This window comes from Salmo salar, chromosome ssa24 (assembly GCF_905237065.1).
Source record: "Salmo salar chromosome ssa24, Ssal_v3.1, whole genome shotgun sequence".
Classification (NCBI taxonomy): Eukaryota; Metazoa; Chordata; class Actinopteri; order Salmoniformes; family Salmonidae; genus Salmo; species Salmo salar.
In genome coordinates, this window is record NC_059465.1 from 14,050,596 (window position 1) to 14,077,115 (window position 26,520).

General features: G+C 43.7%; 1 protein-coding gene across 4 annotated transcripts; it reads right to left on the reverse strand.

The window, feature by feature from the left end:
- Positions 1–5,565: 5,565 nt before the first annotated feature.
- Positions 5,566–24,856, reverse strand: LOC106585058 (tissue-type plasminogen activator). 4 transcript variants are annotated; one of them, XM_014170815.2, is made up of 15 exons: positions 24,712–24,855; positions 14,074–14,159; positions 13,604–13,646; positions 12,989–13,123; positions 12,147–12,257; positions 10,909–11,083; positions 10,664–10,755; positions 10,292–10,469; positions 9,545–9,630; positions 9,166–9,231; positions 8,764–8,965; positions 8,514–8,650; positions 7,752–7,892; positions 7,177–7,325; positions 5,566–6,839 (listed from the first exon to the last, which is right to left on the reverse strand). In XM_014170815.2, the coding sequence occupies exons 2-15, from the start codon at positions 14,134–14,136 to the stop codon at positions 6,672–6,674; spliced, it is 1,746 nt and encodes a 581-aa protein (XP_014026290.2). In that variant the 5' UTR covers positions 14,137–14,159; positions 24,712–24,855; the 3' UTR covers positions 5,566–6,671. The 4 variants fall into 4 exon arrangements, with proteins under 4 accessions (XP_014026290.2, XP_014026291.2, XP_014026292.2 ...); XM_014170816.2 differs by having other exon boundaries at positions 14,074–14,156; positions 24,712–24,839; XM_014170817.2 differs by lacking the exon at positions 12,989–13,123 and having other exon boundaries at positions 24,712–24,856.
- Between the last annotated feature and the right edge of the window lie 1,664 nt (positions 24,857–26,520).

Sequence of the window (26,520 nt, forward strand, 5' to 3'; positions counted from 1 at the left end):
CGTCACTCTGACTGCTAAGTGCCACCTAGTTTACAGCCTAGCCTACTTGTTGCCTGGATGTCGCTAAAAAAACGAAATAAATGTTAAAGTTAAATTTTTCCCCAGCATAATGTTGAATCAGTAAAGTTTTATGGTCCTATATGCAGTATAAGGAAGAGCGCACTTTAACTTCTGAGACCAGGCTAAGTCCAGTGGAGACCCGTCATTCAGGGCAGGTGGGGTAGAGCCCCACCTGTTTTGAACCCCACATTTTTAGCAATTTTTAAAAAAATATATGTTATTTTGGCCTTAATACGTGTCACATATTAGTTTGCAAACAATGTGTCACGGCTGTCTGAAGAATGGGACCAAGGCGCAGCGTGTGTATCGTTCCACATTTTATTATAGCAGTGAAACTATGCAAGACATAAATAAACTAAATAAACAAAAGAACAAACCGTGACGAAGCGGTGCAACATACACTAACTCAAAACAATCTCCCACAAAACCTAGTGGGAAAAAACAACAACTTAAATATGATCCTCAATTAGAGACAACGATGATCAGCTGCTTCTAATTGGAGATCATCCCAAAAAACAACAACATAGAAATACAGAAACTAGAATCCCACATAGAAATACATAAACTAGACAAAACCCCCAACATAGAAAAAAGAAACTAGAACCAACATAGAAATAAATAAACTAGACAAAAACCCCTGTCACGCCCTGACCTACTCTAACATAGAAAATAAAAGCTTTCTATTGTCAGGACGTGACACAATGTAAAGAATATATACTGCTCAAAAAAATAACGGGAACACTTAAACAACACAATGTAACTCCAAGTCAATCACACTTCTGTGAAATCAAATTGTCCACTTAGGAAGCAACACTGATTGACAATAAATTTCACATGCTGTTGTGCAAATGGAATAGACAACAGGTGGAAATTATAGGCAATTAGCAAGACACCCCCAATAAAGGAGTGGTTCTGCAGGTGGGGACCACAGACCACTTCTCAGTTCCTTTGCTTCCTGGCTGATGTTTTGGTCACTTTTGAATGCTGGCGGTGCTTTCACTCTAGTGGTAGCATGAGACGGAGTCTACAACCCACACAAGTGGCTCAGGTAGTGCAGCTCATCCAGGATGGCACATCAATGCGAGCTGTGGCAAGAAGGTTTGCTGTGTCTGTCAGCGTAGTGTCCAGAGCATGGAGGCGCTACCAGGAGACAGGCCAGTACATCAGGAGACGTGGAGGAGGCCATAGGAGGGCAACAACCGAGCAGCAGGACCGCTACCTCCGCCTTTGTGCAAGGAGGAGCACTGCCAGAGCCCTGCAAAATGACCTCCAGCAGGCCACAAATGTGCATGTGTCTGCTCAAACGGTCAGAAACAGACTCCATGAGGGTGGTATGAGGGCCCGACGTCCACAGGTGGAGGTTGTGCTTACAGCCCAACACCGTGCAGGACGTTTGGCATTTGCCAGAGAACACCAAGATTGGCAAATTCGCCACTGGCGCCCTGTGCTCTTCACAGATGTAAGCAGGTTCACACTGAGCACATGTGACAGACGTGACAGAGTCTGGAGACGCCGTGGAGAACGTTCTGCTGCCTGCAACATCCTCCAGCATGACCGGTTTGGCGGTGGGTCAGTCATGGTGTGGGGTGGCATTTCTTTGGGGGGCCGCACAGCCCTCCATGTGCTCGCCAGAGGTAGCCTGACTGCCATTAGGTACCGAGATGAGATCCTCAGACACCTTGTGAGACCATATGCTGGTGCGGTTGGCCCTGGGTTCCTCCTAATGCAAGACAATGCTAGACCTCATGTGGCTGAAGTGTGTCAGCAGTTCCTGCAAGAGGAAGGTATTGATGCTATGGACTGGCCCGCCCGTTCCCCAGACCTGAATCCAATTGAGCACATCTGGGACATCATGTCTCGCTCCATCCACCAACGCCACGTTGCACCACAGACTGTCCAGGAGTTGGCGGATGCTTTAGTCCAGGTGTGGGAGGAGATCCCTCAGGAGACCATCCGCCACCTCATCAGGAGCATGCCCAGGCATTGTAGGGAGGTCATACAGGCACGTGGAGGCCACAAACACTACTGAGCCTCATTTTGACTTGTTTTAAGGACATTACATCAAAGTTGGATCAGCCTGTAGTGTGGTTTTCCACTTTAATTTTGAGTGTGACTCCAAATCCAGACCTCCATGGGTTGATAAATTGGATTTCCATTGATTATTTGTGTGTGATTTTGTTGTCAGCACATTCAACTATGTAAACAAAAAAGTATTTACTAAGATTATTTCATTCATTCAGATCTAGGATGTGTTATTTTAGTGTTCCCTTTATTTTTTTGAGCAGTGTATATATAATTGAGTTAATAAAGCCGTATACAAACACGGTCTCTTTTTTATTTTCTTGCGTAAGACAACTCCAAAATGCAGGTGATTCAGTGGCGGTGGGGCAAGCCAGCAGAAAATATGGAGCGTTGCGCCATCATTTGGTCAACGTTCTTGTCACTCATGGGGACACTACATCACGGCCAAGTCTAAGGGTAGAGCTAGAAAATTCTAGCCACTTGGGTACTGCCATAAAATTATATTAGAAGTGTCCATCCAAGAAGGCTCAAGGTCATTGGCCACAGATAAAATTATGTCAAAACATGTTGTATGTACAGTAGCTTTGATTGGACTGATGTTGACTCATGCCAACATCATACTTTCAAAATCTTAGCTAGCAGTCATCATCATGAATCAAATCAACAATCTACTGGCAAATCCCTTTTAATCCTTGTCATATGAAATCAAATCAAATGTTATTTGTCACATGCGCCGAATACAACAGGTGTAGACCTTACAGTGAAATGCTTACTTACAAGCCCTTAACCAACAATGCAGTTTTAAGACAATACCCCCCCAAAAAAGTAAGAGATAAGAATAACAAATAATTAAAGAGCATCAGTAAATAACAATAGTGGGGCTATAGACAAGGGGTACAAGTACAGAGTCAATGTGCGGGGGTAACATGTACATGTAGGTAGAGTTATTAAAGATAATAACAGAGAGTAGCAGCAGCGTGGAAGAGGGTGGGACGGGTGGGGCGGGGGGCAATGCAAATAGTCTGGGTAGACATTTGATTAGCTGTTCAGGAGTCTTATGGCTTGGGGGTAGAAGCTGTTTAGAAGCCTCTTGGACCTAGACTTTGAGCTCCGGTACCGCTTGCCATGCGGTAGCAGAGAGAACAGTCTATGACTAGGGTGGCTGGAGTCTTTGACAAATTTTAGGGCCGTCCTCTGACACCTCCTGGTATAGAGGTCCTGGTGATGTGCTGGGCCGTACGCATTACCCTCTGTAGTGCCTTGCGGTCGGGGGCCGAGCAGTTGCCATACCAGGCAGTGATGCAACCCATCAGGATGCTCTCGATGGTGCAGCTGTGACGACTTTTGAGGATCTGAGGACCCATGCCAAATCTTATCAGTCTCCTTAGGGGGAATAGGTTTTGTCATGACTGTCTTGGTGTGCTTGGACCATGTTAGTTTGTTGGTGATGTGGATTTCATGGCAACAGACGTGAGTGCTACGGGTCGGTAGTCATTTAGGCAGGTTACCTTAGTGTTCTTGGGCACAGGGACTATGGTGGTCTGCTTCTAACATGTTGGTATAACAGACTCAGACAAGGAGAGGTTGAAAATGTCAGTGAAGACACTTGCCAGTTGGTCAGCGCATGCTCTGTGTTCACGTCCTGATAATCCATCTGGCCATGCGGCCTTATGAAATTTGACCTGTTTAAAGGTCTTACTCACATCGGCTCCGGAGATAATGATCACACAGTCGTCCGGAACAGCTGATGCTCTCATGCATGTTTCAGTGTTACTTGCCTCGAAGCGAGCATAAAAGTTATTTAGCTCGTCTGGTAGGCTTGTGTCACTATGCAGCTCTCGGCTGTGCTTCCCTTTGTAGTCTGTAATAGTTTGCAAGCCCTGCCACATCTGACGAGCATCAGAGCCGGTGTAGTACGATTCGATCTTAGTCCTGTATTGACGCTTTTCCTGTTTGATGGTTCATCGGAGGGCATGGCGGGATTTCTTTTAAGCTTCCAGGTTAGAGTCCCGCCCCTTGAAAGCAGCAGCTCTACCCTTTAGCTCAGTGCGAATGTTGCCTGTAATCCATGGCTTCTGGTTGGGTAATCTACGTACAGTCACTGTGGGGACGTCATCCTCAATGCACTTATTGATAAAGCCAGTCACTGATGTGGTGTACTCCTCAATGCCATCGGAAGAATCTCGGAACATATTCCAATCTGTGCTAGCAAAACAGTCCTGTAGTTTAGCATCTGCTTCAGCTGACCACTTTTTTATAGACTGAGTCACAAACAAAAATAAAAGCAGGAAGCACCAGTAAGCAGGAATCAGGAGGATAGAATAATGGTCAGATTTGACAAATGGAGGACGAGGGAGAGTTTTGTACGCATCTCTGTGTGTGGAGTGAATCTGGTTGCACATTTAACATGCTGATAGAAATTAGGTAAAACTGATTTAAGTTTCCCTGCATTAAAATCCCCGGCCTCTTGGAGTGCCGTCCCTGGATGAGCGTTTTCCTGTTTGCTTTTGCGGTATACAGCTATTTGAGTGCGGTTTTAGTGCCAGTATCGGTCTGTGGTGGTATGTAGACAGCTACGAAAAATGCAGATGAAAACTCTCTAGGTAGATAGTGTGGTCTACAGCTTATCATGAGATACTCTACCTCAGGTGAGTAAAACCTCGAGACTTCCTTAGATATTGTACACCAGCTGTTGTTTACATCTATGCATAGGCCCCCGCCCCATGTCTTACCAGAGGCTGCTGTTCTATCCTGCCGATAAAGTGTATAACCCACAACTCGGTGAAACATAAGACATTACAGTTTTTAATGTCCCGTTGGTAGGATATACGTGCTTTCAGTTTGTCCCATTTATTTTCCAGCGATTGAACGTTAGCTAGCAGGACGGAAGGCAAAGGCAGATTAGCCACTCGTCACCTGATCCTCACAAGGCACCCTAATCTTTTTCCGCGAAATCTCAGTTTCCTTCTCCAGCGAATGACGGGGATGAGGGTCTGTTCGGGTGATTGAAGTATATCCTTCCCGTCCGACTCATTAAAGAAAAAGTATTTGTCCAATTCGAGGTGAGTAATCGCTGTTCTGATGTCCAGAAGCTCATAAGAGACGGTAGCAGCAACATTATGCACAAAACAAGTTACGAACAACGCGAAAAAACTAACAAAATAGCATGGTTGGTTAAGAGCTGATAAGACGGTAGCCATCCCCTCTGGCGCCATCATGAAGAGAAATAATGAAGAGAAATTATAGATAAAACGTATCAGTGCTCATCAGCCATTGGACATAAACATTACACAACAAGTTGGAAATCGTAAATTCAACAATGAGTGGTTTGGAAGGAATCAGTGTGTGCTGGCATGATGATACATTCATTAAAATGACTTCTGTGTGTATGTGCTGTTATGTCTAGGCCTCTAGGCTTCCTCTAGTCTATGGCACAGCTTTCCCCTGAAACAACAAGAGAAATTGAAGAGATCAACCATCAACTTCACTTAAATGTTTTTTTTATTTAAGAGATGGGTGTATGTCTTTCTTATGATAGCCCCAGAAATAAATGATAAACATAAACAACAATTCCAAAACACTACACATTGAACTATTAAAAAAACATAAACTATTACAGTAGAAAAAAGTGTAATATTAATAGACATAAATATTAACTTAATACACACAAGTAAAATCAAATAAAACATTACTGTCCTTGAGAGGGTGTATGTTTATGAGATAATACATAATATGAACACCCACTCAAACATAACCAAATACTATACTATGGGAGGGAAGTGGAGTCCAAGTGCTTTGCAAGCAAAGAGCTTTTGTTAGATACAGTACAAACACCCAGTCATTGCAAACACCTCCCAGTCCTTTTCAACATAAAACCAACATTAAAATACTGTACATGCTGATCGCTGGGCTCAACCCAACGCTTATGGAATGGAGACAGATAATGGTGGCTGTGTTCAGGCTCTGGCTTTATTCCAATTTGACAACTCAACCCCTTTGTTCATGCAGTTCAAGGATCAGTTTGGAATGCAGCCGCTGTCTTACATTGACTCTGATCCAGCAGATTGTCTTGTGGTTAATGTTATAGTGGGGTAGGGTAACATATGCACTGATGTAACATGGCAACATTCAGACAGCAAGCCACCAATGTAAAATTCACTCCAAATGAACTGAAAAATGTTAATTGGAGTGGCTATATACATTCCTATGGAACCTTGTGTGCAAAGTAAATGTCCAACATTCTGTGAGCTGCATATGGAGATATATAGCTCTGTGTAGAACAGGAATCAGCTGGAAGGCACTGAGCTGGACTGATTAACAGTATATTCACTTTGGAGATATAGTGTTCTTAGTTTTTTCTGACCTTACTGCATCCTACCTCTAAGCACAAGAGTTAAACAATGCTTACACAGAATGTACTGGAGTACTGGCGGTTCCATTTGTGCGTTAAGTGGTTGTCCGGTCCTTGGTTAAGGCATTCATTGCGATTGATGGACAGGAGTCTGATGAATTCTCTGATGATGGAGTCAGATGAATTCTCTCACAAGTGCTCTCCAGGTGGGTGTATGTGCATGTGTTTGTGTGTTTGTTTACTGGCTAGTTTCCTGTTTCTTGCTGCTGATCCAGTCAGTGTATTGTGTAACACGTGTGTACACCCCGGGTGTGTCTTTCTTCCCACAGCCATCTCCCCAGCTGATCAGCCCCATCAGAGTCATCCTCCCATCCTTTGGACAGACAAGTGGACCACCAGAGTCCCCCTGCAGAGGAGAGGAGGCGACGAGGGACATGGGTCAGTTGTGGTTCAGTCATGGTTCAGCAGTAGGCATACAGTTCCGTTTGAGAAAGATTAGCAGAAGTACTAACATCCAACATGACACATACTTCTTTCAACCATACCAGCTAACTAGCTATTTAAGTGCTGAGTGTTGCAGAGAGTGTTTGGGGCTTAGGGCTGCATACTACGTGCCAAATGGCACCCTATTCCCTACATATATAGTGCACTACTATGGACAAATGCACTATATAGGGAATAGGGTGCCATTTGGGATGCAGGCAGAGGGTGTTAGGAGAGGGAAGAAAAAGCGCCCTCCTCACCTTGCAGGCATCGTCCAGACCCCGGGTGTCCCCGGCACACAGCATGTTGGAGGTGACCACACGTCCAGATAAGACATTAGGGACACAGCGGTCCTGAGGCCACAACCTCACGTGACCCCTCTTCACCCGCTCAGAGTACATCGCATCAACTATGGAGAGAGGGGAGGGTATTAGATTCATTCCTCAATACACCTATAGCCTATAGAACATTGTTAGATCTCTAGACTACATAAAAAAGATAGCAAGGGTTATCGTCAGAAGATACTGTATTAAATGTACTCATGTATTCCCTTAGGTCAGTGTTTCTTAATCCTGTAAAGGTTTGTTTTTGCCCTAGCTAGCACTACACACCTGATTCCTCTTATCAACTCATCATCAACCATTTGATTAGAGGAATCAGGTGTGTAATGCTAGGGCAAAAATAAAAATATCCCCCCTTTTGGGACCAGGATTAAGAAACACCGCCTTAGGTATTTAAAAATGATGCTGTGTGATTTAGGCTACAGACAATAAACCATAGAACCAGTTTAAAAAAGAGATGAAGAATTCCAAGAAAAGGATGATGTCTGTCTTACACTCCTTCTCCTTGCCGTAGCCGGAGATCTCACACTCGGTCCAGTCGGGCATTACCAGGCCTGGGTCAGGCAGACAGGCGGGTAGGACCTCCGGTGAGTCCACAGCACACAGGCCAATATCACTCTTCAACTTCATCAAGACTGAGGGAGGAAGAGGATGAGGAGAGGGCACCGAGGAGGAGGAGGGCCGGGAGAGAATGAGTGATTGTGCTATACTATGGTTTTAATGGCTCTTCAAATATGCTACATAATCATGTCATAGCCATGTCATAACCATTAGTCATAAGCATTAAGGATTGACGTGTCAGTGCTTAAAGACCCAAATGCAGCCGTTTTTATATCAAATCATTTCTGGGTGACAATTAAGTACCTTATCGTAATAATTTTCCATTAAAATTGACAAAAAATGCTTTTTAGTAAAAAACTATTTCTCATGCGAGAATTTAGCTAGGACTGTCTGGGAGTGGTCTGAGTGGGGAGAGGAAAACTTAAAACTAGCTGTTATTGGCAGAGAGGTTTGGAACTCTCTTTGTTATTGGTCTATTAACCAATTTACCGCCTGGTGTTGTCACCAGGCAAGCCAAAACTCCCACCCATGCAAACAGGCTGATTAGAAGGTCCTATATAAATTGTATTTTCAACCAGCAACTAACAGGAAATGACATTGATACATTTTTTTCATCAGCTTTTGTACAATATGATACAAAACACAGGAAAACTTATTTTTGACTGCACTGGGCCTTTAACATTGCATTGGCTCACCAATGTCGTTGTCAAAGTTTGTCTTGTTGTATTTCTCGTGGCTCCAGTACTTCTCCACCTCAAAGATCTGCTCACTGCTGGAGGAGTTCTTACGAAACGTCCTACCTAGAACCACCTGCAGCCGCTCTGGTTTAAACCTGACGGAGACAGCAGATCACTGAGTTACACCCATGTGGGTGGGTGTGCACTGCGTGCGTGCATGCGTGTGTATGTGTGTGAATGCGTACATGAGTGTGTGTACTAGACATACCCGTCGTCGAAGCAGTGTGCAGCAGAGAGGACCCAGCAGGAGTCTATAAGGACCCCTCCACACAGGAAGAAGTGTGCTTTGTTTCTGGGCCGGTACACGTTTATGGCTGCCTGCCACGGCTGCTCTGTGATGTCACTCTTCCGGGCTCCTCCCAGGATACGGAAGGAGGGGAGATTGTTGTCAGCACGCTGGCCACAGCTACCTACCCACGGGGGACGGCCTTTCAATTAGATTTGGTTTTCTGTTTGTAGATAGAAAAACCTCAACATTCATGGGAAGGAGAGGTGAGGAGCCCAGGAGAGTGGGAGGTGTGGAGGAGGAATAGAAGGAGAGTGGGAGGTGTGGAGGAGGAGAAACGCTGTGTAGAGGTGAATTGGATGTGTTATTTTGTGGCTGTCCTACCTCTGTTGTTGTTGTTGTTGGTGGGAGCCCTGGGGCCTAGAGTAGTAATGGTGGTTGGTCTCCTCGCTAAAAAACAAACAACAGATACTGTTCAGTATGACATTAGATATCAAGTACTCATACAGTGTGACTACAGTTGCAAGTGTATTTAATTTAACCTCCTACACATTTCACTCACTACAATCCTGACAGACATTGACTCATTGTCTTCTTAGTTATCATGTGCATTACAGTAAGCTACTGTAGGTAATGATGATGATGGAAATACTTGGCAGAAGAGACAGTGGCCATTTGACCAGCACATGAGAGGACGATGATGCGTATTGTGGCCGATATTATTGGAATGTAGTCATGGTAACAAGGTAACGGGGATACTCACGGCATTTGGTGATATCGCAGAGTTCCCAGGTCAGCTTCATGTTCTTGTAGACGTGACACCAGGGGCCAAGATCACCGTCTGGGTTCCTGTATGAGAGCCAGAGGAGAGTCTATAAGTCAGTGTGTGTGTATATCAGTGGAGGCTGCTGAGGGGAGGACGGCACATAATACGGAGCAAATGGAATGGCATCAAACACATTATTTATTTTATTTTTCATTTCACCTTTATTTAACCAGGTAGGCTAGTTGAGAACAAGTTCTCATTTACAACTGCGACCTGGCCAAGATAAAGCACAGCAGTTCGACACATACAACAACACAGAGTTACACATGGAATAAACAAACATACAGTCAATAATACAGTAGAAAAAAGAAAACAAAAAGTCTATATACAGTGAGTGCAAATGAGGTAAGATAAGGGAGGTAAGGCAATAAATAGGCCATAGTGATGAAGTAATTACAATATAGCAATTAGACACTGGAATGGTAGATGTGCAGAAGATTAATGTGCAAGTAGAGATACTGGGGTGCAAAGGAGCAAGATAAATAAATACAGTATGGGGATGAGGTAGTTGGGCTGTTTACAGATGGGCTATGTACAGGTGCAGTGATCTGTGAGGATGGAAACCATCCACTCATTCTGCTCCAGCCATTACCATGAGCCCGTCCTCCCCAATTAAGGTGCCACCAACCTCCTGTGGTGTATATGTGCGTGAGAGAGAGAGTTTGTGTACGTTTATGATCCTACCTGCAGAAGTTGTGACTCCCCAGCCCCAGCTGTCTGGCGTCAGACCTCCATGCATTGTAGAACTTGCGGGTGATGAGGGGTGAGTCCCAGGGAAGACAGCTGGAGCCCCTCTTAGTGACGGCAGCCGTCCCCCTGTACGTCTGCCCTGAGCCCTGCACACACTCCACTGGCCTCTGGTCTGGAAAAACACACAGGGTGAGGCGCAGATGAACTCAGATTTAATTTACTCTGTGGACCAAATAACGTTAGTCAGTAAAGCAACCTGGGTGCCAATCTGTTTTTGATTTAGCCTACTTGTCATAGTTTGGCAAGACAACAATGTAACCAAATACCGGTATACTATAATGGTATCATAGTTAATCATGTTATTACCTGCTGAGCAGCTGGAGAGAGTACAGAACTCCCAGACTATTTGGTTTCCCTTGTAGACATAACACCATGGCTTAGTATCATTGTCTGGGTTCCTGAGAGAGAGAGAACAGGGGAGGGGGAAATTTATCTAGAAGGCTTGATTGTTGTGTGTGTGTGTGTGTGTGTGTGTGTGTGTGTGTGTGTGTGTGTGTGTGTGTGTGTGTGTGTGTGTGTGTGTGTGTGTGTGTGTGTGTGTGTGTGTGTACCTGCAGAAGTTGTGGTTGCCCAGCCCCAGGCTGTTAGCCTCTGGTTTCTTAGCGGTGAACTTCTTTCCTCTGAGGGTGGTAGAGTTCCAGTTGATACACTCTGAGCCGATCCGACTGATACTCCACGTACCACGGTACCCTTTACCCTGGCCCACCACGCACTTCTCATTGGTGTCTGTGGAGAGAGACAGAAATTCATCTATACAATCCAGCCATCCAAACACATAGGTTATGTCCCAAATGGCACCCCATTTCCTTTATCGCGCACTACTTTTGACCAGGGCACTAAGGATTCTGGTCCAAAGTAGAGCACTATGTCGGGAATAGGGTGCCATTTTGGACACCGTCATTGGTATCTATGAGGAACCACATCATAACAACCATGTTGATCTGATAGTCTCTCTGTGTGTCTGTCTAGCTGTCGTCCTTCATGGCATCCTCCTGTCGTCCTGCGTCATGGTTACATGACTAAGGACTCATTCACACGTCTCTTCTGGGTTTTGGCTCCCTGATCTTATGGTATCCATGAAATGACACACGCATGAGTATTGATTAAACTCATTTAGAGAGTATACGGGTCTGGTTAGGCTCACACAGAGTCATATGTGGAGAGTTTGGCCGCTGTGGTTTCAACAAATGACCATTGGTGAATGATGACACTGATAGATTACATCACATGATATGACTCTGGGCTCACTCATTTGGGTGTGGGCTCACTCATTTGGGTGTGACCGCACTCATTAAACAGTCAACATGTTATTTGGAATTTACATGTTGAATGTTGAGTGGGTAGGGTGTCTACAACGGCCTCAAAACGGAATAAAACAAACTGATTTATGTCAGCAAACCACTGGGTTCCATGGAGTTTCTGATTTTTTTCCAGGCTGGCCCACAGACCACAACTCCATAATCGCTATGAGCCATTGTAGTAGGATTGCATTCTACCATTTCCTGCGTGTCTACTGGTCTAATGATGATGGTAACCAAGATTACTACTAGATAGTCCTAGATAAGACTCAATAGCAGTGCAGCAGGGCACAGCCAAATTAGCCCGGGGCTAAGGTTGTGTTATTCCACTTATAGTGGTGCTATATAGTGCTAAATGAATCTATATAAAGACTAAGGGATAGAATGGAAACTGGTCATATCCCCTTGTTCTTGTTTTTCAGTAGTATATGGGCCCAGAGGAGAAGTATTTATTGACAGTGTAGCGTGGTCTCTGATCGTGTTCTACTTACTGATCTCACACTGGGCTCCTGTGAAGCCTGGTGGACACTGGCACAGATAGTCAGAGGAGTAGACCGCCTCCTTACAGGTCCCCCCGTTGTAGCACCTTGACTGATAGCAGGCTACAGGGACGCAGGGAGGGAGATAGGGATGTAGAGAGCGACGGTTAGACACGTTGGATGTATTTCTCTTTTACACCTCTTCTCTTTCTCTAACAACAATAATGGCTGCAGCACAGACGAAGTGCCCACCTCTTATAACAAATGTCATGGACTCTTTAGCGTCACAAATTCTCATCATTTCCCTTTGTCAGAACAGCTTCAACCTCCAATTTCTCTGTTGACAGCGTACAACCTCACACAGGCGGAGAATATGGTTGTGATTTGTCTGTCATCAAGAGAGGGTGGTCACGCCTCACAGCGTTGTTCAGTGGGGGTGAAGGGACGTGTTTATGGGAGGGTTTGTGCCAAGAGTGTTAAAACATGGTGAAAGTCACAATGGGTGAGTGTTCTAATGACTCTCCATCCTAGACTGCACCTTCTCTCTCCACGACACCAACCACTCTCCATTGTGGAGGAAGTAAGGAAACAGAAGAGCAAGAGGTACTGTAAATAGAGAGTGGCGAGATGGGGGCAGACAGACAGAGGGAGGGAGGTGGGGGTTCTGTTGATCCAACAAAGACAAACAGTGGAAAAGGAAGACTGGAAAAGAGAACAAGACACATACACAGACAGAAATTACAGGCTGAACAGTGTAGTAACTCTGCCGCCCTAGACGGTGTGGGGGTTTGTGAGCGTGTGTGTGTTGGTCTGTATCTATATCTATGTGTAAGTGTATCTGTGTTTCCACTCACTGATGACGGGCACGTAGTGACAGCGCTCTCGTCCTTGTGATGCACAGCGGCAGTACTCCACACGCTGGCCCCTCCATCTCATCCATGTGTCCCCATAACCACGCACCGCAGCTGACTCGCCATCCACACAATGCGCTGAGACACACACACACACACACACACACACACACACACACACACACACACACACACACACACACACACACACACACACACACACACACACACACACACACACACACAGATAGACAGACAAACAGACACACACACAGACACACACAGAGACACACACACACACACACATACACACACACACACACACACACGCACACACACACAGGGACAGAGACAAAGACAAAGACAAAGACACAAAAACAGAGAGACAGACATACACACAGAGAGACACACACATGAGTCATTTACTACAAGAGAGACAGTAAGATTCAAAGACAAGGTGTAAGTGACACACAAACAAATGATTGATTGTAGCTAACATGATAAGTGTGGAGAGAGGGACAGACGAGAGGGACAGACGAGAGAGACAGACGTGGGGTGTCAGAGGGTGAGGGTAGATTGACCCAGGTGTAGATGGCAGAGCGGGCGATCCAAGCTTACCTCTATAGTAGCGTGTCCCTCTCTTCGCGCGACGAAGCTCAATCTGCCACGGGAGAGGTAAGAGAAATGATCTCAAAGCTCCACAGTACTAACAAATACACGTCTGCATGGCAACAGTAGTGATGAACTTAACTGTCTGCATGGCAACAGTAGTGATGAAGTTAACTGTCTGCATGGCAACAGTAGTGATGAAGTTAACTCTCTGCATGGCAACAGTAGTGATGAAGTTAACTGTCTGCATGGCAACAGTAGTGATGAAGTTAACTGTCTGCATGGCAACAGTAGTGATGAAGTTAACTGTCTGCATGGTAACAGTAGTGATGAAGTTAACTCTAGATGCAGATCTATGGTAAGTTTAGCATTTTCCACCTGATGCATTTTGAGACGTTAAGCTGATCTTAGACCTGCACCAAAGGGCAACTTCTATATCTATCTGTAGCTGTGGTTTGTGCAGTGGGTGTGGTACCTACTTTGTCCGCTAGGGAGCAGCAGAGAGCTGACAGGAAGAGCAGCAGTCCCAATATTCTGGCCATGGTTGTGTCTTTGATCTTTTCTGCTGGAAAATAAATTAAAACATACATAAGTAAATGTTCTATTGAGCTATGTGAAAGAGACTATTGGTTGTTTCAGGACAAGTCAAGTCATTGGGTTCAAAACATATCCTAGTGAATAATAGGTCCAACTAGCCGGCTTCCACCCGGTTACGTAAGCCTGCACCTTAGAGGCTGCTGCCCTATATACACATGGAATGGAACACTAGTCACTTTAATAATGTTTAAATAATGTTTACATTCTGCTTTACTCATCTCATATGTATATACTGTATTCTATTCTACTGTATTTTAGTCAAAGCCACTCCCACATTGCTCGATCTAATATTTATATATTTCTTAATTCCATTCTTTTACTTTTAGATTAGTGTGTATTGTTGTGAATTGTTAGATATTGCTGCACTGTTGGAGCTAGGAACACAAGAATTTCACTACACCCACAATAACATCTGCTAAATATATGAATGCGACCAATAAAATGTGATTTGATGTCACCATTATAATACTCTGATGTGTGTAGAGGACGGATGGACTCTTCAATACTAAAACCCTTCCTCAAACCCTAACCCTGACCTTTCCTTTGAGTAAGAGAAAGAGAGAGGTGGAATGTTTTGGGGAATTGGAGGGCATTGCTGATGGCTCTTCCGCTGCTCTGTCGTTCGCTACATACTGAAGTCTGAGACTGACTTCATTGAAGTCGTTTGTGGTGATGAGGTGCACAAGGGGCGTTTACAAAACAAAGTAATCAACGATTGGATCGTCTCTAACCAATCAGAATATCAAAGCCAATGACATATTGTCCAACTCTGGCCCAACCTATCAATGAATTCAGTCTCAGACTTCAGTATGTAGCGAACGACAGAGCAGTATTTGTTTCTGGACCAATCAGGCGGCCCCGAATGTTTTCACATTTGGTGGCCGGTGGGGGAGTTACTCAGATCCAAACTCATTACGGAGAAAAAACTAAGGTCCGTGGGCGTGGCTTAGCATTTGTGTGTGTGTGTGTGTGTGCGTGTGCGTGTGTGTGTGTGTGTGTGTGTGTGTGTGGAAGTCATACTGATGCCAACTGCATGTACAGTATCAGAATCAACAGAGTGAGTCTGTGTTTACGTTGGAAAGAACTTCGATGATGACAGAAAATGAATCCTGTAGTTTGATACATGGGGTGGCAGGTAGCCTAGTGTTTAGAGAGTTGGTCCATTAACCGAAAGGTTGCTGGTTTGAATCCCAGAGCTGACAAGGTAAAAATATGTTGTTTTGCCCCTGAACAAGGCAGTTAACCCACTGTTCCCTGGTAGGCCGTCGTTGTAAATAAGAATTTGTTCTTAACTAACTTGCCTAGTTAAATAAAGGTTAAATAAAGAAAATGTTTCCTTTGTCCCTCTGCAGAACTTCTGTCCCTACCTCCTGCCCCCTGTCCTCGTCTCACCTCCCTACTCATAACCATTGTCCGCTGTGTTTACAAGATTGTGCTCCCTCTGGGATAAACAGGATCGAGACCCTCTTCACTCTTTCTCTCTCCCTCCAGTGAATGAGTGTCTAACAGAGTCCATAGCCCTTAATCCTAAGGAACAAAGCACAGTGTCAAACAACCTAAACACAGCCGTACAGGCAAGGGGAAGTCTAAAGAGCTGCGTATGAGTGTCTCTGAGTGTGTGAGCTCACAAAACATCGCCGAAGCCCTTTCCCAACATTCCACGCCAGGGCAGTATGGAAGCGGTTCCTAAAGAGACGAGCAGATGTAGGGCGGGTAGAATGACTCACGACAACACAGAGAGATGAGGGGGGAAATGACCGGCAACTTTACAGAGTCTGACTCCAAAAAGCCTTTTTGCACTGGCGACTAACCACACAACACACTTAGTTTAGTATTTTTTAAATGTGTGGTGATGGTGGAGGTGTGATGATCGTGCTATTTGGCTCTGGATAAGAGTGTCTGCTAATGGAATTTTACATTTAGGTCATTTCGTAGACGCTCTTATCCAGAGCGCCATACAGTAAGTGCATTCAACTAGGGAAGGTAAGACAACCACATATCACAGTCATTGAAATAAAATAAACATTGGAGTAAAATGTGAATGAATCTACTTCTCTCTGTAAACATACATTTCAGATTGGAGATGCACTGCGAAACCCTGTTAGGAACCATTGCCTCTCTGTCAACTGTGACTAACCATGACTCAACCTTAGAGAGAGAGGGGGGAAGACAGAAGAAAGACAAAGGTGAAAACCCTAGAAAGTTCAAGGAAGATGGAAAGAGTGAAAAGAGACTGAAGAAGACTCCGGCACTGTGGTCATTGGATGGGACCAAGTCCAACATATAAACTTCAGACGCACACACACACGCACCGCAGCCGGCTGGCGGTTGTCTGACTCATCATGTGTGTCTGACTGGGCTAATAGAGCTGTTGTTTTGATATAAATGAGGTCAAACTGCTACGCTGGCAAACACACACAGACACTGCTCAGGAATGTGAAGCTAATCAACTCACAAGACACAAAGACAAGATGTTCCTGGAAAAAAGACTCCCTGAGTCTTTCACTGGGATGACAGCAGGACTGTACTTGTGGAACTCACACACACACACTCACATACTGTACACAAACAGAGAAGGGTACATATCCCTTTCAAGCCAGGTGTTTCTCAGCTGGAGGAAACCCCCAGGTGTATTCAGGCTGTGTTTTCTATACCCTAGCTGAGCCTCTCTGGCAGAGCATGTGTTTTTTTCGCTGGGTTTAGTTTCCATCCCGGTTTCCTTGGTGCAGCTGTTCCGCTGTGTTCTGTTCTCTGTTTCCTACCGTCCCTCCCTCTAGTCTGTCAGACCAGGCCATATGTTTCCTGCTAACACTGAGCCTGTGTGTCCCATGTCACTCACTTTTATGTTTTATCTGTCACACACACATATACTCTTAGCAAAAAGGGTTCCAAAAGGGTTCTTTGGCTGTCCCCATAGGATAACCCTTTTTGGTTCCAGGTATAACCCTTTTTGGTTCCAGGGAAAACTCTTTTGGGTTCCATGTAGAACCCTCTGTAGAAAGCGTTTTACATGGAACCAAAAGGGTTCTACCTGTAGCCAAAAATAGTTATTCAAAGGGTTCTCTCATGGGGACAGCCGAGTAACCATTTTATTTTATCTATTTTTTTATTTAACCTTTATTTAACCAGGTAAGCTAGTTGAGAACAAGTTCTCATTTGCAATTGTGACCTGGCCAAGATAAAGCATAGCAATTCGACACATACAACAACACAGAGTTACACATGGAATAAACAAAACATACAGTCAATAATACAGTAGAACAAAAGAAAACAAAAAGTATATATACAGTGAGTGCAAAGGAGGTAAGTTATGGTAATAAATAGGCCATGGTGGCGAAGTAAGTACAATATAGCAATTAAACACTGGAATGGTAGATGTGCAGAAGATGAATGTGCAAGTAGAGATACTGGGGTGCAAAGGAGCAAAATAAATAAATACAGTATGGGGATGAGGTAGTTGGATAGATGGGCTGTTTACAGATGGGCTATGTACAGGTGCAGTGATCTGTGAGCTGCTCTGACAGCTGGTGCTTAAAGCTAGTGAGGGAGATATGAGTCTCCAGCTTCAGAGATTTTTGCAGTTCGTTCCAGTCATTGGCAGCAGAGAACTGGAAGGAAAGACGACCAAAGGAGGAATTGGCTTTGGGGGGTGACCAGTGAGATATACCTGCTGGAGCGCGTGCTACGAGTAGGTGCTGCTATGGTGACCAGTGAGCAGAGATAAGGCGGGGCTTTACCTAGCAGAGACTTGTAGATAACCTGAAGCCAGTGGGTTTGGCAACGAGTATGAAGCGAGGGCCAACCAACGAGAGCGTACAGGTCGCAATGGTGAGTAGTGTATGGGGCTTTGGTGACAAAACGGATGGCACTGTGATAGACTGCATCCAGTTTGTTATGTTTTAGATAGCACCTTTTTTCTAAGAGTGTAGTCCTCATGTCCAGACCCACACACACGCTTAGTGCCCGTCTTCTATCATTACCATGTGTCTATTACACACACGCACGCACGCACGCACGCACACACACACACACACACACACACACGTGGGCACCCATCACAAAGCGAGGCTGCCTCAGACACCACAGGATTATCAATTGCTGTTTGATAATCCCACAATGCGGTGTGTCTGTGTAGGACTGGTTTGTGGCCTGGCAATGATTCTACTAAACTAGCTCTTACAAGATCCAACACACACACGAACCCACACTAAAACACAAACACACATATACAGTTGCACAGCCCTATTTTGTTGGTAGCATTTTACAAGATAAAAAGGGGAAAAAAATTGGCATTTGTTTTTCTCTCGCTTTTAGTTAATGAGAGTTTAACTCATTTCCTAGCACGGATTAGGAGGCAATTGTCTGTCCCACCTAGTTAGTTAGTGGTTTCTTCAGAAAAAGTTATGACCGTATATTCCCTTCAGACCCATGAGGGCCAGAGGAAACCTCTGCTCTCTTAGTAGATCAAGTCTGAGTGTTGATGTGAATGAGAGACTGTTGAAGCCTGCTGTTGGAGTTTAGTCAGATACAGACTATCAACAGCATCGGCCTCATACCAGAACACTAGGCTAATATTCAGACACACAAACTAATCAAACTCCCCCACAACAACCACATCACTATGCGGGTAACTCCCTAGCTTACTTTCCTGTCAGTGTTAAGTCATGCAGCAGACTTGGCGAAAAATTGTGATTCTGATTCTGATGACGCTAACAGAATTGTCTCGAAGTGCTGAGCACAGCTCCTACTCCACCTGTCAGTCTGAGTGACGAGTCTACCTAGCCGACCTGTACAGTAAGGATGGGTGACGTGCTGACCAGTGACCACAGGAATGCTTCAGCAGGTAGAGATTCAGACAGCGGCCATTTCACCTCTCAAGGGATATAAGGAAGTAAGGCTTAGGTGTTAGGGTCAGGGGTCGGTGTTTTACTTAACTCAGCACCGCAGTACACAGTACTCTAGTCAAACATCAGGACGATCATCAAACTGAATAAGGATGTTTTGAAATACTGATCTACAGCTGCTAGAGCGAGGATAAGAACTAGAGGAAACAACTTTAAAGTGTGCAGTTAAACAATACTACTGATGTTGCTGATGGTAAAATATTATTTTCCCATACCAATAAATCTTAATGAATTGATTTGAAAAGAAAATAGTTGTAGACAAGAGGGAGCTGTGTGTGTATGTTATGGTGTATGGGACTGTGCATATATATGTGCCATGATGGCATGCCCTTAACACAGTTATAACAGAGTTTACTCTGCACTGAGGGAAACCAGGCAGCCATAGGAGTGATCTGAGTAGCATCACATTGAACCAGAGTGAACTAGAATAATACGCACCTGTGGTTTGGTTCTAGCTAATTATCTTCCTTTCCTTCTCTTCCTAGGTTTGGTTCCAATACTCTAAAATAGTCTTATTTTCCATGTCTGTAATGTGGTGCGCTGAGAGTCAGGAAGCAAGTTCAGGGAGTGAGTGTTTTAATAAATAAACGCAACATAATACAAAACAAGAAAACACAAACAACGCACAGACATGACACTGGAACAGAAACTATAACGCCTGGGGAAGGAACCAAAGGGAGTGACATATATAGGGAAGGTAATCAGGGAAGTGATGGAGTCCAGCGGAGTCTGATGACGCGCAGGTGCACATAACGATGGTGACAGGTGTGCGCCATAACGAGCAGCCTGGTGACCTAGAGGCCAGAGAGGGTGCACACGCGACAATGTCTCGTCATTACTTTTTGTGGACGAGACACTGGATAGGTTATGCCCACACTATCATAAGGACTATACTAAGTTATTAACTGCGTCATAATAATGATATAACACATGTCATGAAAGCTGATGTCTGCCTTTGACAACTGACTTAACACTGTGATGACACTATGTGTTACTTAGGTATGGTAAGCTACTTGGCTGGAGCTATGCCTGCTATATCGGGGTCTTTATCTAAACCCCTCTAAAGGGGGTCTGGTGTGGGGGTCTACTACAGAGGGGCCATTGTGGTCTTTCATGCCCACTCTACACATGGTCTGTATGCCAAATGGCACCCTATTCCCTATTTAGTGCACTACTAGGGCTCTGGACAAAAGTAGTGCACTAAATAGGAAATAGGGTACAATTTGGGATGTAGCCACGGTATAACACTTGCTCTGTTCATCAGAGAGACGGTGAACGTAGCCACAGAAAAACATTCCGGTTTAGAGAGAGGGAAGGGGGAGAAGAGGGAGAGAACAAAGATGAGAAGAAAAAGTAGAGATTCAGGCGAAAGAGAAAGGAGCAACATAAGAGAAAACAGGGTAGAGAGAATGAGGGAAAAGTGACAAAGTAACAGAATACAAAGAGGAGAAAGAGGGGAAAGAAAACCCCTGAAGTCAGCAGAGTAGTAAATGAGTCGACCGCAGCTAGCTGTATGGAGAGAATAGTTGAGTCATCAACCGTAGGCTGCGGAGAGAAAGGGTAGAGGAAATAGGGAGGAAGGGATGGACCAATGGATGGATAGATAGAGAGATTATACATAAAGAGCAATCAGATCACATTTTAAAATTAGACATATCGAATAGAGCACCCACTGTCTAACAAATGAAACCCACTAAACGTATCACTCTATGACCAGACAGACTGGCCGACCAGTGACCACAGAAGGCCAGTCACTCATGACCTGTGAATCAGACAGAGCACTGAGTGGACCCCTGGCCTGAACCACCAGCCAACCCAGCCGCCACACAATTCCTGGTGACGCAACACACTACAATACTCACTAACAGACTACAATACTCATTCAGAGCAAAGAATGCACTAAATGCACTGATCCGTAAGCAATGATCTGGGATCAACTTGTTACTAAGCAACATAGTTGATTTTGGACTACTATGCAGCCCCTTAATCGTCAGCCGGTTCCTGGAAGGGACCCTGACCTGATGGCGGTGCATGTGAACCACCTCATGTTTGTCTCGTTCATTCACAGTGTATCCGAGGACACTAAGAGTGTGCTGTAGTACTGAGAGATGCTGTCCAGAGGATTTCCCAAGTTAAGAGAGCTGCTTAAAGCCTACAACTATATACACAGCTAGTCAGACACAAGGTGGAACCAACACACGCACACATAAAATTGAAGTCGGAAGTTTACATACACTTAGGTTGGAGTCATTCAAATTTGTTTTTCAATCTCTCCACACATTTCTTGCTAACAAACTATAGTTTTGGCAAGTTGGTTAGGACATCTACTTTGTGCATGACACAAGTAATTTTTCCAACAATTGTTTACAGACAGACTATTTCACTTATAAGTCACTGTATCACAATTCCAGTGGGTCAGAAGTTTACATACACTAAGTTGACAGTGCCTTTAAACAGCTTGGAAAATTCCAGAAAATTATGTCATGGCTTTAGAAGCTTCTAATTCACATCATTTGAGTCAATTGGAGGTGTACCTGTGGATGTATTTCAAGGCCTACCTTCAAACTCAGTGCCTCTTTGCTTGACATTATGGGAAAAACAGCCAAGACCTCAGAAAAAAAACTGTAGACCTCCACAAGTCTGGTTCATCCTTGGGAGCAATTTCCAAATGCCTGAAAGTACCACGTTCATCCGTACAAACAATAGTATGCAAGTATAAACACCATGGGACCACGCAGCCATCATACTGGGGTGGCCTAGTGGTTAGAGCGTTGGACTAGTAACCGAAAGGTTGCAGATTCGAATCCACGAGCAGACAAGGTACAAATCTGTCTTTCTGCCCCTGAACAAGGCAGTTAACCCACTGTTCTTTGGCTGTCATTGAAAATAAGAATTTGTTCTTAACTGACTTGCCTAGTTAAAAAAAGGTTAAATAAATAAATACCGCTCAGGAAGGAGATGTGTTCTGTCAGAACAACAGCAAAGGACCTTGTGAAGATGCTGGAGGAAACGGGTACAAAAGTATCTATATCCACAGTAAAACAAGTCTTATATCAACATAACCTGAAAAGCCGCTCAGCAAGGAAGAAGGCAACTGCTTCAAAACCGCCATAAAAAAGCCTACGGTTTGCAACCACACATGGGGACAAAGATCGTACTTTTGGAGAAATGTCCTCTGGTCTGTTGAAACAAAAATAGAACTGTTTGGCCATAATGACCATCATTATGTTTGGAGGAAAAAGGGGGATGCTTGCAAGCCGAAGAACACCATCCCAACCGTGAAGCACGGGGGGTGCTTTGCTGCAGGAGGGACTGGTGCACTTCACAAAATAGATGGCATCATGAGGTAGGAAAAGTATGTGGATATATTGAAGCAACATCTCAAGACATCAGTCAGGAAGTTAAAGCGTGGTCGCAAATGGGTCTTCCAAATGGACAATGACCCCAAGCATACTTCCAAAGTTGTGGCAAAATGGTTTAAGGACAACAAAGTCAAGGTATTGGAGTGGCCATCACAAAGCCCTGACCTCAATCCTATAGAAAAATTGTGGGCAGAACTGAAAAAGCATGTGTGAGCAAGGAGGCATACAAACCTGACTCAATTACACCAGCTCTGTCAGGAGGAATGGGCCAAAATGCACCCAACGTATTGTGGGAAGCTTGTAGAAGGCTACTCGAAACGTTTGACCCAAGTTAAACAATTTAAAGACAATGCTACCAAATAATAATTGAGTGTATGTAAACTTCTGACCCACTGGGAATGTGATGAAAGAAATAAAAGCTGAAATAAATCATTCTCTCTTCTATTATTCTGACATTTCACAGTCTTAAAATAAAGTGGTGATCCTAACTGACCTAAGACAGGCAATTTTTAATTGGATTAAATGTCAGGAATTGTGAAAAACTGAGTTTAAATGTATTTGGCTAAGGTGTATGTAAACTTCCGACGTCAACTGTACACACACAGCTACCTCCAGGGAACCACATTCCAAGAAACATTTTCTCAGTGTAATCTCTGTCCTGTTATCTGAAATAACACTGATTCACAACTGCTTCACTTGTTACAACTATTTGCAACAAGAAGTTTTAGAATGACCTCATTTTAGAGCTGTTGATTACTGAGAGAACTGATGGATGATGAAATGAGAGCGGGATAGTGAGATTGAACACTGGAGAGAGAGGTGGGAGAGAGATGACGGTATGAAACAGAATGTGAGGGGAGTATTAGGTTGAGAGAGAGGGATAGAGAGCGAAGAATGGAGAGAGAGGTGGAGGGATGGCGAGAGAGGTGGAGGGATGAGCGAGAACAATGACATTAGTGAAAGAATACATGAGTATCAGGTGGAGAAAGGGATAAAGAGAGATGAATGGAGAGAGAGAGGTGGAGGGACGGAGAAAGAGAGATGAGTTTGGGTGTGAAAGATTTGTGATAGAAGGGGAGAGGAATGTGGGAGAGAGAGATGTGGCAGGGAATGGTCAGCAGTAGTTGTTTTGAGCAGTGAGAAAGCACTAATAGGTGAATTCCTTTTGACTGACTAACTCTGTCACTCCCAACATAGCCTACATGTGCCAAGGTGCGGAGACATCCACCATCAGGTGACAAGAATGGCATAGACCTGAAATACATGAGAGCTATATACTGTGTAAGTAATGGAGCATAACTAGCCTAGAGTGTAAATATCCGCTTGCCATTTACACCCTTAACTGATCCAAATTCCCATAGGACCAGACCTGGGTTCAAATACTATTTCAAATATCTCAATTACTTTTACATACATTTCGAATGAAGTATTCAGATATTTTTTCTTTGAAAAGACAAATAGTTGAATATCGGAATGTATTTGGAAATACACCTGTAAAGTATTTGAAAATACTCAAATACACTGACTAAATTACATTCCCATGCATGTAACCCAGGTATTTGAAAATGTTATTTGAAAATACTTTCTTTACAAATAACCATTCAAATACTAAAATAAAAGTATTTGTTTTGGACTGATTATTTTAAAATACTGAAATACACAGATTTTTTTTTATTTTAAATACCTCAAATACATACGTATTGGAACCCAGGTCTCCATAGGACATACAGTAGTTTATAAACCAAATCTAGATGTAATTGAATTGGTCCATATTCCTGATAAATAAATTAAGGGAAACACTAAAGTATAGATTCAACTATGTAATCTCATCTATAGATAAGATAAATAAAAACATTTCTAAGCATCAAAACTACAACCTGTGAGAAACTGCTATAATGAGTTAATTATAATTAGCCTACATATGCATTCAAATTAAAACTATGTACAAAGGCAAAGCATGGAAAAACTCGATTAAAAAAACATGAAATTAAAACGTTAAATGTTAATTGAAATTTGATTTGACATTCCATTTGAGTACAGTAACGTTATTACTGAAATCCTTTGGCATTCCATTAGAAGTCAACTGTTATTTAGCGGACTAAATCCACTCCATGGTGAAGGAAGTATGCTTGCTATACATAAATAATCAGCAAAATGTTGTAGTCTAATGCAATCACTTCTACAAAAGCCTAAACACCAACTGAAATCTGGAAAACAGAAGGCAACGTGGTTGTATTGACATCCATATCCTTACCTTGTCCTTGTGTATGGTATGTTCTTAGTCCTCAATATCCCTCTTGTGACAATTGGGTTCGGGGGTCCAGAGCGGGTTGACGATGAGGTGTGATCGCTGCTCTGCTTCTCTCGGTTTTTATCCGAGCCTCTTGTTTTATTGCGGAAGAGGGAGGGTTCTTTGGAAATGATCGAGCCCAGAGAGGCAGGCTTGCCCGATGATGATGCGGTTTGGGCGGGTATCTGGGTTGGCTCCGGATTAGAGCATATAAACAACTGATAACGGATAGCGTATAATAGCCAGAGTATGAGGTCAGCGTCAATGAGGTAATCAGTATTCACAACGTGAGTTATTGCCACTCGATATGTTGAGTCACTTCTGTTGAAAACGTAGATTTTTCTATTGTTACTATACATGATTTGACTATTTCCAGAGGCATTGGTCTGTCTGTCTGTCTGTCTGTGGTGTGTGTGTGTGTGTGTGTGTGTGTGTAGCTGGTTGGCATTCGCCTCCCCATGGCTCCTGGCCAGAGTTAAGGCTGTAGGTGACAGGGTGGGTTCAGTTCCAATGTAAATCCAGTTAGTGGTGAATCTGGCACCAGGGCTCTGACCCCATTGTGGTTCTCTGACATCCCACAATCCCCTGTCTTGACCCATCCCATCCTCAGGAAGTCTGTCAATCACCCAGTCACCAGGGCCCTTTTTTTTTATTTTAAATACATTGAAATAGAATAAGTAGAACGGACAACTCATTGACTTGAATGGGGATCCCTGTTCTATTCATTCTATTTCCATGCCATTTAACCCTATCCGATACCCGAAATCCAGATAGATAACATTTGAAAAACTTGGTCCTGAATAGCAACTCATTCAATAGAAATTGAACAACAGAAATTCTAATTCTACAGCTTCTTCATTGCAACTCCACTTTAGGGGCTGCTACAAAGACTTCAAAACATTGTCCTTGTGTGCTGTTATGGGGAATATGGCTGAAGTTGTTTAACTTTTATTCAACTGGGAGAGGAAACTATTTTTATGGACTAATTTAGTGGTTGGGGAAGTTAATTGAACATGTCGTTGTCAACTCCATCTCTGTTAGATTAGTGTGGCGTCACCAGGGTTTGATGAGGAAACACACGCATACATTTGCAGTACACACACACATACACACACTTACAGTACACACACGTTTGTCACTGATTGTGTCACGTTACGGTTGTGCTCGTACTACTTGATGAATAAGGATGCAATTATAACCAAGTCATGTCAACAAAATAATTATCTGTAATTAATGCAATGAAACAGTTTTGACCCCCTTTTGGAGGCATGTAGCGCACGCAACGCAACATGAATCTAGGGTTTGGTGCACAATTTTGTACTAAGCTTAGTGAAGGTATTAGGCCAACAACTCAGGTTTTTGTTAGTTTAAGGCATGCACATTTGGAACTATATCAAGTTACAGCTATACATACACTTTTACCTCTACTACGATGTATAGTTTTGTGTATAGCAGAGTTAACTTAGGCCAAAGGCAACTGTACTGTAATTATGACATTACTAGGCCTTTTTACAAAACCCCATATTAAGCCAACAGGACCAGGAAACAACACCATTTTTAGTAAATGTAAACAGGAAATAGTTTCTCTAAACATAGGCCACTCAGTTAGAGGCTCTATGCACATACAAAGCACACGTCACAAGTGTAAAAACTTTTGTCTACGTCATATGCGTGGAGTATTTGTACATAAATAAAAGCATATGTACAGAATGGGTATGAACCACAGTGAGGGTGCAAATCAGCCAGATGTGGGAAGGATGTGTCATGTTGTTG

Excerpts from the sequence above, each read along its gene's own strand:
- LOC106585058 (XM_014170815.2), bottom strand. The coding sequence starts at position 14,136 with ATGGCCAGAATATTGGGACTGCTGCTCTTCCTGTCAGCTCTCTGCTGC. Across the intron at positions 10,470-10,663 it reads TCTCTCCAGCTGCTCAGCAG|ACCAGAGGCCAGTGGAGTGT; the intron begins GTAATAACATGA and ends GTGTTTTTCCAG. Across the intron at positions 9,232-9,544 it reads CTGCGATATCACCAAATGCC|CGAGGAGACCAACCACCATT; the intron begins GTGAGTATCCCC and ends TTTGTTTTTTAG.